This window comes from Amblyomma americanum, chromosome 11, assembly GCF_052857255.1.
Source record: "Amblyomma americanum isolate KBUSLIRL-KWMA chromosome 11, ASM5285725v1, whole genome shotgun sequence".
NCBI lineage: Eukaryota > Metazoa > Arthropoda > Arachnida > Ixodida > Ixodidae > Amblyomma > Amblyomma americanum.
The window spans coordinates 100,043,721-100,059,021 of NC_135507.1; the positions used below are offsets into that span (position 1 = coordinate 100,043,721).

The 15,301-nt window shown below is 45.9% G+C and overlaps 1 protein-coding gene across 1 annotated transcript in view; it reads left to right on the plus strand.

The window, feature by feature from the left end:
* Positions 1 to 11,044, plus strand: part of LOC144110286 (tartrate-resistant acid phosphatase type 5-like) — a 51,549-nt gene extending 40,505 nt beyond the window's left edge. The window contains exons 5-6 of the mRNA XM_077643127.1: positions 3,665 to 3,812; positions 10,038 to 11,044. Coding sequence (XP_077499253.1) covers positions 3,665 to 3,812; positions 10,038 to 10,286 — 397 coding nt within the window. The 3' untranslated portion in view covers positions 10,287 to 11,044. The remainder of the gene's footprint in view (positions 1 to 3,664; positions 3,813 to 10,037) is intronic.
* The last annotated feature ends 4,257 nt before the right edge of the window (positions 11,045 to 15,301 follow it).

The following is a 15,301-nucleotide window of genomic DNA, read 5'->3' on the forward strand; positions in this document are numbered from 1 at the left end:
TCCCGACGCCGGAGAGCTTGTGGACCGCCATTCGGCGATCTGCCTCTTTGTTTGAGGATCGTATTGAACACACCATGTTTCGTCTTGAGCAATAATGCTGTCGACGAATGCAGCATCCTTCTCTGCCTCGGAGAGCAAACCAGCGCTCACTGATGTCCGCGTGTCCTTCTGGTCCTGTGTGAGAGAGTGCGGCACAGGTGTGGCATTCAGCTTTCGTTTCCCCAAGTTCTCAAGCAAAATTTGGTGACATGTTGTCTTACTAATGTCGAGAGCATCTGATAGCATGCGGACTGTAATGGTGCGGTCTTGCTGTATAATTTCTCTGATCCGAGGCACGTTGTTTTCGTTCCGTGAGGTTGAAGGGCGCCCCTGCCTTGTGCCGTCTTCCACCGACGTTCTCCCCAAAACGAACCTCTTATGCCACTCGAAAACTCTCGCCCGCGATGTCTCGTTGCCGTAAACGTCACACGCTGTTCGAGGTGGACGTTCATCTCGCCACATTCACTCACAGTAGAATGCGCCGACTCGACTAGTAACATGTATCTTAATAATATTCCTACTGAGGCTAATGCATGGTTACATGAATTATCCTTACGGTTGAATACAAATAAAATAGAATTAAATGTTAGTAAAACAAAGGTTTTTTTGTATTTAAAGCTCGCAACAAGACTGATGATTTTGGAATTCAGCTTACTTTCGAAAACAGTGTAATTGAGGCGTTTCTTTCTACATATTTTTAGGGTGTCATTTTTGAATAACACTTGAAGTCGACCCTGCATATTAATATGATTTATGCCAACATATCCAGGTCACTCTGTGTGCTGTATAAAATTAGAAACATTGTTCCGAAATGGCTGAAGTGGCCATTATATTAAACACTAATTCATTCGCATCTTCACTATTGTTTACTGATTTGGGGTGTGCAACAAAAACTAACCTCATGAGGTTGATAATGTTGCAGAAAAAAGCCATACGATATGTCGAAAATCTTGCCTATAATGATCACACAGGTTTGTAGTTTTTAGAGCACTCTTTTCTAAAGGTGGATCAATTATTTGAATTGAAATTGATTTGTCATATCTTTAATGAATACAAACTGTATCCATCTAAATCGTGAATTACATCTATACCTTGAATTACACTCAAATAGTAATGCTCCTTATATGCCACTTGTGCGAACGAACTATGGTGCCCAAATACTTTCCCATTTAGTTCCCAGTATGCTTAATAAACGTACAGAGGCCATGAAAATTATTCAGAAATATGGGTCCGAGGAATCTTTTAAAAAAGAATTCTTCATATTACCTGTTTTTTTTTTGTTCTAGCGGTTAATGGGTTGTTGATAGAAATATTCATTGATTCTGATGTTTCGTTGATTGTGTAATTTTTTTTTTGCATTTCCGACTTTATTCATACCTTCTAAGTATTCAGTGTATAATTTAGTCATTGCAAAAGTATGCACTTTCCTCATTGTTTACTTTGTTTTATCCCTTCCCTTACGGCGCGGTTCAGGTGTCCAAAGATATATGAGACAGATACTGCGCCATTTCCTTTCCCCAAAAAACCAATTATTATTATTATTTTAGAAGTGCGTTCTCTATGTAATGTGTGCATGAAGTTCTTGTTCCTTTTGCTGCCTATTCTGAGCTGTGCGACGGTTGCTTGGGCCCGGTCAGGCAGATCACATCTGCCTATGCTTCATATTACCTGCTTTCTTGATTAATCGGCTGTTGATAGAAATATTCATTGTTTCTGATGTTTCGTTGACTGCGTAAATTTTATTGCATTTTGACTTTATTGATAGCTTGTAACTATTCACCGTAAAATTTGGTCATTGCAAAAGTATGCATTTTCCTCACTGTTTACTTTGTTTTAAAAGAGCGTTCTCTGTGTAATAAGTGCATGAAGTTCTTGTTCCTTTTGCTGCCTATTCTGAGCTGTGTGACGGTTGCTTGGGCCCCATCAGGCAGATCACATCTGCCTTTTGCCCCTGCACCCGAGACGTTGTTGCCTGAATAAAGAATAACAATGTACTTTTCTACATGTAGTGCCATTTAGCGGCTGCCACAGCAGTTAACATAAATAGCTCAGATTAGCCCGAAAATATGGCCCTACACATACGCACCAACATTTGTTTTGGGGAATCATTTCTAGAGAAAATAAATCAGTCTCGAAACTTTACGGACAAAGGTTGTACGTCAAGGCGGCCAACCGCGATCTAAACCAAGGAGCGTATAGGGATGTTTCTCTTGTTTTTGAAATCCGTGGTGTTAATCAAGGGGAGATTAAAAGTGCAATTATTTAATCGTTTGATTAGATTTCTTCCGTTCCAGAAATTAACAGCTCGAGAATAATCAAATACTGCATTTTCTCGTAACAGCAAGTTGAGGTAGAAAATAGTCATTTTTGGAACATCCCGTAAAATTGTTTTCTTTATTTCTCGACTTCTCGGCATGAGAGTGAAACGCCTTTTACGGTGATCACTTCGCCACATAGTGCATGAAGAGGATTTCTTGGGTATGAAGTTGTATATAGGGGCCTGGTGCATTAGCTCCAATCAGAAATCGGTATAAAATAAATAGCGCGTTCTTGATGCTCAGTGATATGCGTCAGTGATAGAAAATGCGTTATACAGAGTTTGATTCATGTGCGCATTATGAATGCCGTTACATTTTGCCTGTAACTTTTTGCTTTGCTTATGTTCTGTTATTGCTGCGCTATGCTGAAGAGTGACTGAGCTTGTTTTGTGTGTCAACGTGTTTTCACAGTCCTTGAATCACTTCCTATGCCGAAATGCTAACTCCAATTTTCCTGCTGTCTGTACTTTTTCTATCATCGGCTATCGGTTACAGCTTTTTTTGAAACATTCCCCTCCTCCCACCACTAAGTAATGCCCAATTCTGGGCCTTTAGGGTAAATAAATATTAATGCGGCAAGAAGCTTCTTTACTAGGACAAGCCTGTTACTGATTTCATTATCCCATTTGGTGTACTGTTTGCTTACGTTTCAATTTACCATCTACCATCTGTGTGTAATCTTAGTACTCAACGTTTACCTTTTCTTGTTTATACCCTTATGAGCGCCTATGGCGAAACAGCACAGGACCCAGCATATACCTTATTTTTTGTTCGTGTGTTCTGGCTGTTGTCATATTTTGCATGATGTCTTCTATTCACGGCTGTGCTACGTTTCTGAAATGTAGCGCTTTCAGTATGGTTAGTGAATCCTTAAAAGTAAACTGTTTTCGGTGTCCTGATGTAATATGTTCTTGATCGCGACATAGCATGACGGCGGAGCATTCGCCAGCAAAAACTGATGTCGAATTTCTTTCTCCTAGCTCTCTCGTACAACTCCACTTTCGACATTGCGTACTCTTTTTGAGCCGGCGTATAAAATGTAGTCCATGGTAGAGAGAGGTTGCTGAGATGGTTCTTGATAATCACAAAGTGAGCAAGCGAGGGGAAAGCCTCGGGGTGCTTGCCAACGTCTCGGCAAGAGGACTTGTCTTCCTCTGTAGTGTGTTTTGACTGTTTTATTTCCGGTGCAAAGACGCTTAACACCGGATGTGACCATTGGTCCGTGCTGAATTGTGCGTAGAAAAAATGGCTAGTTGCGAAAGCTTGCGGGGTATTCACGCAGGCTTGCCTCCACTGTTAAACCTTAGGGCCCGGTACGTGCTGGTGGCCGGCCACTACCCCATCTACTCGGCCTGCTCGCATGGCACCACAAAGTGCCTCGAGAGGGACCTGGACCCTCTGCTGCGCAAGTACCGAGTCAACGCCTACCTCGCTGGACACGACCACGATCTGCAGGTAGGACCGGCTTCATCAGAGCGAAGAAATCAGGTGCGGTTTGGGCGATATTCAATGAATCGCCCTTTCGAACGCCCACAGGCATTTGAAGTTTGTCTTCATATGTTAATTTGAAATCCACCAGCCGATTAGGCAAAAAATGGCCCAAGTCAATGGGCCGTGAAAAATATATATGTTTGTGGTAACCTGATAAAGCAGAAGGATCGGCTGGTTGGTCGCTGTAGCTTTTGAATGTTTTTTTTTTCAGCGCGTTTAAAGACACGGGGAAAAGTTGCGCTTTCATCCGGGGTGTTTACGTTCCTGCCTTTGTCGCAAATATGAATAGTGTGTTGGTAATGTACGTTCAAAAGCGTTTCTACTAGCTAAAAAAGACGCAAGGAGGACATTGGCTGGACTAACAAGTGAAATTTTTACTGAGAAGTGACCGCTTAGTAATAGCCACTCATGCTGAAGCCAGGGTAGGTAATCTACTTGCGATTGTTAAACAAATCAAGTGCCTTCAACGTAAGCGCTATAGATGATCAAGTTGTACAAGCAGCCCCATGCCTCGCTATCTGGAAGGCCTCAAAGACTTCGTGTGCCTTCCGCCTTCCTCCGTGGCCCAAAAGAAAAACATCCCAGGCACGTGGGAAACATTTCCCGATGCACCTGCTACAGTGCAAGGAGAGATTACCCTTTTCTGGCGCCAATGTTTCTTCTGTGCTTGGACATCGTTTCGTTTCACACATTCTCCTGTCCGACCTATGTAATTTTTTCGCAGGCCAGCGGTATCTTACAAATAACTTAGTTTCGCATTTTACGTTCATGTACTACGTTTGGTGGCACAGCGTTGCCTTTTTTACTGTGGACATAATTCGTGTGTAAAGACCAGACAGCCTTGCTGGAGATAAAAAAAAACACATTAACGCATAACATTAACGATATTCTACATTGCACGCCATTTTGCGCATTTAAGGCACAGCTTGAATTTGCTTTCTTTGGTCACGTGCACATTTCCTGTACCCGTTTTGGACGCGACCATTCATCTCCTTCAGTACACAATCATTTACCGCTGTCATCATTCATGACTGGAAGTCCGCATCAAACAAGCGCTTGGCCTGCGAAGTGAGGCTGATTGAAACCGTATACGCCAGTAACGTTATTTCACGGCGTCTTGTAAACAAGCCTTAGCGATAGCTCTTTGGACTAGTTTCGAATGATTAGGATCATAAGTTAACTGCCCTTTTTGAGACCATGGTGAGTACAACCCGTACATATGGCTTCCTCCCGAAAAAGCTTGTATAAGGTCATGAAGACGGATGCAGTTCTCAGCGGCTAATTCGCAAGTGGTTTATGGTTTATGGGGGTTTAACGTCCCAAAGCGAATCACGCTATTAGAAACGCCGTAGTGAAAGGCTACGGAAATTTCGACCACCTGGGGTTCTTCAACGTGCACCGACATCGCACAGTACACGGGCCTGCAGAATTTCGCCTCCATCGAAATTCGACCGCCGCAGCCAGGATCGAACCCGCGTCTTTCGGGCCAGTAGCCGAGCGCCATAACCTCTCAGCCACCGCGGCGGCTTCCTAATTCGTAAGTGAATTGCAGATGGAATGCACACCGCCTAAAGGCACCCTCGATTTATTCGACTACACCCGGATAGTAGTAATTTTGTCTGACTTTAAAAAAAAGAACTAAAGAGTTACCAACACACCTGAAAAATCGCACGTACGCGCGTCGTCCAGAAAACTCAGAAGCGAGTTGTGAAACTTTCCTAAAAATATACTGCAAAGCACTGCGGTAACGAATCACTATCATCACCATTATCATCATCAGCCTGACTATGACCACTGCAGGGCAAAGGTCTCTCCCATGTCTCTCCACTTAACCCTGTCCTTTGCCAGCTGCGGCCTCCGTATCCCCGCAAACTTCTTCACCCCATCCGCACACCTAATCTTCTGCCGCCCCTTGCTGCGCTTGCCTTCTCTTGGAATCCACTCCGTTCCTCTTAAGGACCAATGGTTATCTTGCCTTCGCGTTACATGTCGTACCCAAGCCCATTTCTTGCTCTTGATTTCGACTATGATGTCATTAAGCCACGTTTGTTCCCTCACCCACTCTGCCCGCTTCCGGTCGCTTAACGTTACGCTTACCATTTTTGTTTGAATAGCTCGCTGCGTTGCCCGCAATTTAAGCTGAACCCTTTCCTTAGCCTCCACGGATGCTCCTATAGAAACCCCATGCTTTCAAATACAAAAACCGCCATTAGACTCCACAAGAGTCAGATATGAGTACACAGCAAAGAGCTACAAAAAACTTTCACTTTGATCACTTTGTCTTGCGTCGAACCCAGAACAAGCAACGGGCGAACGGCGCTGCTGGCGACTCAGATCCTGGGCCCGCAGCTGAAAGAATACCATCAGATCACGTGGACACCGGGCTACGCGTGACTGGAGGGGAACGAAAGGGTGAACGCCTTAGCTCGAGCGTTAACCAACCGAGCGGGGCAGAAACCATCGTCCGATCAATCCTTCGTGGCCCTGCCATTTAATTACGGCGAACGCCTCGAGATCCAGCGGCTGAACCGCAGAATTTATCCTACCCCTATACAAAGCTCAGCACTGAAGACGCCGTAGCTCGCAGACTTATTCGAACAAACACATTCCCAAACCTACACAGATGCAGCAAGACGTACCCACTAGCATATTGTGGCGTCCGCCCCTTGTGCGCCGACACACGTCCCACACTCTTCCACTTCTCGGAAGGGGGGGGGGTGCAAACCCCAACACTTAAAGACGCCAAGCACGTCATTTCAGTGGTGGGAGGTACAGCTGTCCGGCCGTACCCTGGCGGCATAAGAAGCGCCCGTCCAGCTAGCTCGTCGAGCTGCAGTGGCCAGTGGAGTCCTGGAATGAGGAAGCCACCCACTCGACCACCACTCGAAGGAGATCAATAGTCTAGTTGGTTCCAATAAATGTTTCTCTTCCTCCTCCTAAGAATGGCTTTCGCCACGCGCACCTCCATTTCTGATCTCTCCCGCTTTTGTGGACAGGGATAGCTTAAGAGCACCTGTAAATGGTACCTGATGCCGGGAAGTTCGCAGTTGTTTACGCCATTGATTCCATATTTATCCCCTTTTGGAAAATATTTCGGCGAAAAGCTTCTCTAGTCCTCACGTAAAAATTCCTCGCCTACCAAGACAATTGTTTGTGCAGTTTCTAGTTGGTCCTCATGTATTCACATTGCGACTTAAGGTTGTTTTCAAGGCCTCACTATTGAAAGATGTGTATAGGTTTGAGTGGGTTCAGGAAATTTCATTATGACACGTTTGGCTAGGTATTATATGGGGTTATCGTCCCAAACGACTCAGGCTATGAGGGACGCCGTACTGGATAATTTCGACAGCCTGGGGTTCTTTAACACTCGCTGACGTCGCACAGTACACGGGCTTCTAGCATTTCGCCTCCATCGAAATTCTACCGCCGGTGTCGGGATCGAGCCCGCGTCTTTCGAATTGCGGTGAAGGCGAAATGCTAGAGGCTCGTGTACCATACGATATCAGAGACGAAGAGGTCAACGAAGTGCAGTTGGGGATCCTGAGTGTCTCCTGGGAGTGTGCTCATTGTGACGCTCTTCGATCTACGACCACCGACCTGCACTGCGAATAAACACCTTTACAGAATGTAATTTTGCTAGCATCTAAGTTCCTTAAGTGTTCCCGGCATTTTTTTCCTCACCGTAAGTTTACTAACGACTTATACGTTAATTTCGCCTACTTCATTTTAGATGGCGCTGCGCAAGATTTTTCAGATTTCTCCGCGTTATTGTTGCGCCGACATATGTGGACACTGCTGCTTGAATACCATAACTGGTAGTGTTCATGTCACGATTCTGCCCCTCCTCGGATCTGCACCTTTAGGCATGGGGTTAATCTCATTAAACATGCTCACAGTCATCCGCCATGCTAGTTTACAGACATTGTTGCCCAAGAGTAAACCAGATGGATCAGAAATGGAACGTCCTGTGACGCCTAGACCGCGGGGCCAACAGTTCGTCATTTAAAATCCAACATATCATTCGCACCTTTGTTCTGTTTTTGCCATTTTTAAGCAAGTTGTTAGTGCATTTGGTGGTGAAAAACGCCGCTGGATTCAACCGTCGTGTCGTATTAAGTTTTGCTGCCTAACAGAATATGGCGTCACGTGACGCCTAGTCCGCGGACCATTGGTTCATCGTGTAAAAGTAGCGCCACATCATGGGCATCTTTGTTCTGTTTTTGCTGCCTTTAAGCAAGTTATTAGTGCGTTTGGCGGTACACAATGCCGATGGGGTCAACCGTCGTGTCATGTGAAGTTTTGATCCCTAAAATATTAGTGCGTTTGACGGTACACAATGCCGACGGGGTCAACCGTCGTGTCGTGTTAAGTTTTGATCCCTAAAATAGAATGTTTAGGTTTTTCCCCTGCAACGACTACGGCGGAACACGGTCGTTTCCTTCATTCCTGGACTGAAGTACGGTCAATCCCTACGTTTCTTCCAAAGCAGAAATGGCTCCATTTCTAAAACGTAGAAAGTCTACGTTATGGGTGCGGAATTTTTTTACAGTGCACACAAGTGCACGCATGGCGCATGGTTGTATCGGCTTCTGTTTTGCCACGCAGTGCGAGTTCGAGTGCTGGTGCATGTAAGATCCCGACTTTACCGACTGGCGAAATCACGTTAGGCCAACACAGCATTCACGAGAGCAGCATGCAGCTCACTCTTAGTTCGGGGCGTGTGAGCGTGCTGTTCTGAACCGATGACTCGCTACATTGTCTCCTTTGGGAGCTGAGTAAACAGTTAACGTTTTTTTTTTTTGAAGCGAAAAGCTTCACTACGCTAGGTAAAGCAGTCGTCGCGTAGGCCGGAGAATGACCTTGAACGACCTTCAGCCCAGCCACGTTAGCCGTATATGACCCTATGTGGTACAGTTATAGTGCCGAACCATTTACCGCTGACCTTGACTCATGACCTTTGATTGACCTTTGGATTGGCCTGTGACCTTAAGAACATCCGATGGGGGTATCGTAAGGCCATGTGATAACCACGTCATAGCCACGTGGTCGTCTGGGTATAAATAGAACGGCTGTGGCGAGAGTGTAGCGGAGCTGCCATGGACGAGCCTCAGACGCTTAGCAAGCGTCTTTGCTTTCCGCTGAATTCCGGGGTTAGCCAAGTTATCCACTGATATTGTTTCAAGCCTTCGTTTCCTGCAACCTGCTTGACTGCGCATCGTTGTCATGACGTCACATTTCTACGTTCTGAACTATGGCGTACTCGAAATCGCTGCCGCTGCTTTGTTATTTTAACACGACAGCGTAGGAGCGGACGTTCGGAGGGAAAGCACTTCGCGTTGTCACACTAAATAAGGATTGGTAGAGAGGATTGTGACGTCGCACGTTGAGCTGGGGAGTAAAAAGGATTAAAACTCTAGTGAAATTATAACAGCGAGGTGGAAGAGTGACTTAAATGTCATTATTGCGCATAAATCTAAAGAAAATTATTTACGCTGAAAAGAAAATTTGGGTATTCCGTTGGGAATTGACCCAATGACACTTGGGTTGCGACCCCTAGGCCACTGAGGCGCTTCCGTTGTAGTTGGTAAAAGGGAGGTCTTGTGTGTCTTGTAGTTTATCACGTAGTCTAGTACTGATAGTGATGTGTACTAAAGAGCGTGTGTAATAAGAAAGAGGTACTAACAAAAGAAAGAAGCAGATAACCAGTGACGATCGGTCGCGTCATAACCTTAAGGCGGAGCGTTCTCACTTCCGCTCAGCCTAAGTGAGCGGACCTTTTCTGGCGTAGGACGTGTATAGCAAGCTTGCATCGCATTTCCGCTGGGCTGTGGGCGAGAGCGCTGAGAGGCAGTAGTGCATTCGGAAACTCAGCGGCAGGAGCTTAGCAGGCGAGTGGCAGCGCCGGGCGAATCGCCGTCGGGGCCCCGCACCTTCGCTTCGTGCCGCTTTGAGATCGAGAAACTTATATTCATCTGCCCCCACATATATGTTTACTCCCAGTAATTTGCATTTCACCGCGTTGTTGTTCCTATTTTTTCCCTCTGTATTGCCGCAATTCCTGTGTTATAATTACATACATATAGACATTGTTAATGCATTCCATTCACTTCTGTAATGCCCCCAGGGGCCTTTAAGGTATTGAAATAAATAAATAAATAGTTAACGCGCGCGCGATCTTGTTTCTCGCAGCACATCCGTCCGGAGCGGCGCGGCTGGAACGTGGAGTACTTCATCAGCGGCTGCACCAACTTCATCAACCCGTCGCTTATCCACCGGCGCTCCCTGCCACGGAACTCCCTTAAGTTCGCCTGGGCATCGGTGTTCAGCTACGGGGGCTTCGCATACATGGAGGTCGCCGAAGATTCCATGGCCATCACCTTCTACGACTCGGGCGCCAAGGTCCTCCACGAAAACGTCATGAAGCCCCGGCCGCCGTAGTGATGCCTCAGCTACGTGTAGTGGCGGATTTCAGAAACTGCTAGGCCGCTGACGAGTCGTTTACGTATACTGAACTGATTAAGCACACCCACACACGCACGTAGCTTTGTTTGAGTCATGCTCGACACGAAATTTGCCCACACGTAGTTAATATGCGCATTAAAATTTTACATCGTGGAACTTCGCGAAAATGACGATAGGCTGTGTATTATTGTCCAAACGAAGCACAATTTGGCACTAATCCCATTTATACGGCGCAAGGTGCTATGCGCCACTAGGCCCGGCGGTGGTGGCGGAAAGCGCAGCTGTCTTTTACTCATCCGGCATCCGTCGAGAGGTCTTCTGGACAAGCATCTTCCTTTCACTCTCGAAATTCTGAACAGTGCTGGAATGCTAAGGTCATCGGAGAAGACGCAAACATAAATACTTTTCCACAGGGGTACAAACCAGCCCATGTGCAATCAACTGAACGTGAACTGGCTTAAATATGCATGTACATAGCGCCGAGCACTGTTTGTTGTAACCGGAATTCCCGTTTGCACCTAGGCACATTATGACGACACGCATGTTGCATGCAGCCAAAAACTGCTGAGGTGTTATATCATTGCCGCTTTTATCGCCTTATTCTGTGTTGTCCCTGAACAACACAATACAGAGTGACGCTCGCACACTGTCTGCGCATGCGTGACGAGAGAAGCAACGCAAAACTTTTATTCAGAATAAAATAACTTGCAATAAAGTTTGTGCGCCATAAATATTCCAGTGGTATGAGTTTTGTTGTTTTACTTCCAAATTTTGTTCCTGAACAAGAAAGGGGGTATGCTGCACATGCGTAGTTAATCCACAAAATTTTTAGTACGCCTATTTCTATGAGTCTGACCTGCATGTGCAGTTTAATGCGCAGAAGCTGCACGGAACTATCCCGGTGCAGCGCAGTGGTTCGGATTAGTTTCGAGCACCTGTGGCTCTTTAACATGCAATGACTTGCACAGTAAAGTGTTTTTTGTACCAAAATGCGCCTCCACCGGCCATAATTCGATCTCGCGACCTTCGGTCCAATCGCCAAAACAGGCAAAGAATCGGGCCTGAACTACAGCAGCATTTTACTCCCTGAAGCGACATGCTAGCATCTGCAGGCTGTTGAATGTTAAATAGCAAAATAAGTTCTTCTGGTAAGCGACAGCATCGGTGAGTTGTCAGATGTCCTTTTCTTGCGTAGCTCCGTTATTCTGTGTCGTGGAATATTTGGGGAAATTCACAGTCGGTTATTGCAAACTAAAAGAGCACTTGTGCCACACCCTTCACTTGCAGGCCTTCATTTCGGGAACTGCCGTTGACAACAATTAAAAAAAACAGTGCACAGGTGGGCAACAAATTTAAGAATTTTTTTACGAATTAGATAAAAAAAATGACACTACTCCTGTGAGAGAATTTCCTTCGCTTTTTAGGTGACAATGGAAGAGTCCAACCTCTACAAAGTGAAAGGTGCGAACGTAGATGATCAGTTCGCTTTTCATGCCTCGAGTGGTTTTCTTTCTGTAGACATGGTTGGCAATCACCCACTCTACACAGTAAATGGTTCAACACAGAGTTAGCAGTGTGCCAAAGAAGCTGTCTATTTCTTCACTTGTTTCACAATTTTGGCACCAGTGATGAATGAGCCAAAATATCCAATACACCAGAAATTCCCTACTTTGGGAAAAAATGAACAACTTCACTCTCAAAATGCTCAAAAGATGTTTGTCACGAACTCTAAATTCACAGTGCAAAGAAGTCATCAATTATCATCTTTTCAAGCAATTCTTAAACTCTACAGGCAGAAAACAGGCTATTCCCAATACACGATCATTTGTGTAATGTTAACAACTAAAAATATCTCTTATCATACTTCACTTAACTCCATCATAATATAATTCGGCCCCGTCCACAACTGTCCTGAATATCGAAGTGGCCTGTCTACGTAAAATTTCTAAAACATGAACTCAGTAAAAATTGCTGACGGTTTAGCATTCTAAGCACAAAATATCCTGCGAAAGCGCCTTTCCTTTCCTCCTAATCAACGGAGTTCCAACCTTCTGCTGGTTTTCAGAAAACGAAAGGCGCATAACTGCCTCATTTTGTCGGCGGACGCCATCACCTACTCAAAGCGAGATTGAGGTGTCTACTTACCCAGTAAGCCAGTTACACTTGTTACTAAGAGGCTTCACACACACACACACACACACACACACACACACACACACACACACACACACACACACACACACACACACACACACACACACACACACACACACACACACACACACACACACACACACACACACACACACACACACACACGCACGCACACGCACACACACACACACACGCACACACGCACGCACGCACGCACACACACACACACACACACGCACGCACACACACACACACACACGCACGCACACACACACACACACACACACACTGTCAGCTAAAACCCGCGGAGAGCGGCTAGAAGTGATATCGCACTGAAACAGCTATAGTGGTAATACGTTTATCTAGTCATGTATTCTTTGAGCAAAAATTATAGATATAGAAGAAGACTTAGGTGGGAAACAGCTCACAAAAGACGAGGACGGAAAGAAGGTGACATGGACTCGCGCAGCGTGAGTCTGTGTTACCTTCTTATCGTCCTCGTCTCTTGTGAGCTGTTTCCCACCTAAGTCATGCACCAACTAGCCCAACAACAAGCTTTATTATAGAAGACACCTTGTGGGGGAAATGTCACACACAGAGCATGCTTCCCTCAACATCGGAATATGTTTTACCCAAATCAAACTATCAGAAATAAACAATAAGGCCATTCAAAACGCAAAGTGCCATACTCTTCCCTTTGAGCACAACCTAATAAGCAAATGAGCATCTTAGATCAATAGAATAATTACAACAATGAATTATATCTGCAGAAAACGAATATTTTGTCAAACATTGTCTTGTTGAGCGCCATAAGACTTATACCCAATAAGGATATGTGAAGGTAAAACAAGGTAAAGCTCCTCTAACAAAATCATCATCATCGCCGTCGTCGGGCTGATGATGATGATGATAAACAAAATTTCGCCGATCAGGGACTACTAAAAGTGAACTAAATTTACTTGGAGTAATCACTGCCGAGATTTGAGTTGTCACTTAAGTTGTCAGTCATTATGCACATTAGCAAGGTTGGTTTAGTTCTATGGCGTTTAACGTCCCAAAGCGACTGAGGCTATGAGGGACCCCGCAGTGAAGGGCGCCGGAAATTTCGACCACCTGGGTTCTCTAACGTGCACTGACATCGCACAGTAGACAGGCCTCTAGAATTTCACCTCCATCGAAATGCGGCCGCCCCTGCCGGGATCGAACCCGCGTCTTTCGGGTAAGCAGCTGAGCAATATAGCCACTAAGCCGCCGCGGCGACTACAAGCAAGAATTACTACCAGTCCAAACTTTATTAACTGCAGCATTAAGAGGCAGGTTACGTCCAAACAAGACTAACACAAAGCGAACAGCAAACAGTACCACACAAACAGGCAGCTGTGAGAAGAGTACGCTAAAATTCGACACTAAATTTAACAGCGGACTGTCACTAATGCGCTTTTTGTCCAGTGTCTGCAGATGCCTTCCAAGGTCACACGCATGCTGGTGATTGAACAATCCTGACTTGTCTGGAGCACTTCAGCTACCATTATTTCAGTATCCCTAAATTTTGCCCACAGTATTAATCTTGGAATCTTATTTGTGGTGCCTGTTGGTCCAGAACAGTACAAAGCTAGGTCTTTATTTCCCAACTCAGTTTAATAACCTGCTGCCACCTAGCATGAAGACAAATCCAGCCATATGAACACCGTTTTAGGGAGCACGTTCTAAACCATTTTTACCTTCTTTGTCAACCCCAAGTCCGAGGTACAGTGCGGGTAGCCTTTTGGATTCGGACAATGTTTTGAGATTATTGTCATGGGTATTTCGCTTGTTTAGCAGCGGGCCTGAATACGATCAGTGTATAAGGCCACCTTACTCCGGGTCGAAGAGAAATAACTGACATCTGTAAGCGATGCCGCACGAAAAAAACTCACAGGACGGTTACGACTGTGTAACGCGAGAATCACCGATAGGTGTTTACGCGTTAAGTTTTGGGAATATTTTGAGGAAGAAAAGATAGTCACCTCATATTTCAATGGTGCAGTGGTCACTTGATGCACACCTGCACTGGCAGGCGGCTGTTAGAAACAGAGACCCGTAGGCTTACGCGACCCAGTAACTTTGACACAGACTCGCTTTAGGAGCAAAGGAAGGGGGGGGGGGGAACTGGTGAGGATCATCATCATCAGCAACAGCACCCTGACTATGTCAACTCCAGGGGAAAGACCTCTCTCATGTTTCTCCAATTAACCCTGTCCTTTGCCAGCTGCGACCACCCTATGCCTGCACTTCTGAGGGGAGATTGTGCTCGAAAAACTAATCACCCTCAGACGCAATGCCTTATGACCTCGACCCTAACAGAAGCCTGAAAGGACGCTAATATCATCTTAATCCATGCGAAAGGAGACATCAAGGACCTGAAAGATTACAGACCTATCAGCTTACTGTCCGTTCTCTGTAACATACAAAAGAAAAGAAAATTTGTGGCGCTATAGCGTCGCTAAGCACGGAATATTGTGCGAAAGCAGGTTTTTGCTGGTGGACACCAATGCACCGTACCGTCTTCGCCAAAAGTAACCGAGCAGCCGCGACGGCGGCGGGTGCGGGCTCTCAGCCGAGCGGCGGCGCTGCGGTCCCTGGCGCTGGCCGCTGGTCCCCGGCCGCGATGTAAACTGGGTGACGTAAACCTGCGCTCTCGCCCTCCTCCCTTGGATGACATAAGTAGGTAGTACGTGCGGCGAGCTGTTTCCCGCCTTTGGAGTGCTGCCATACTGAGTGAGGGTACAGGCTTACGTCAGCCAGTTTACGCTCGCAGCCGAGGACCAGCGGTCAGCGCCAAAAATAGCAGCGTCGTC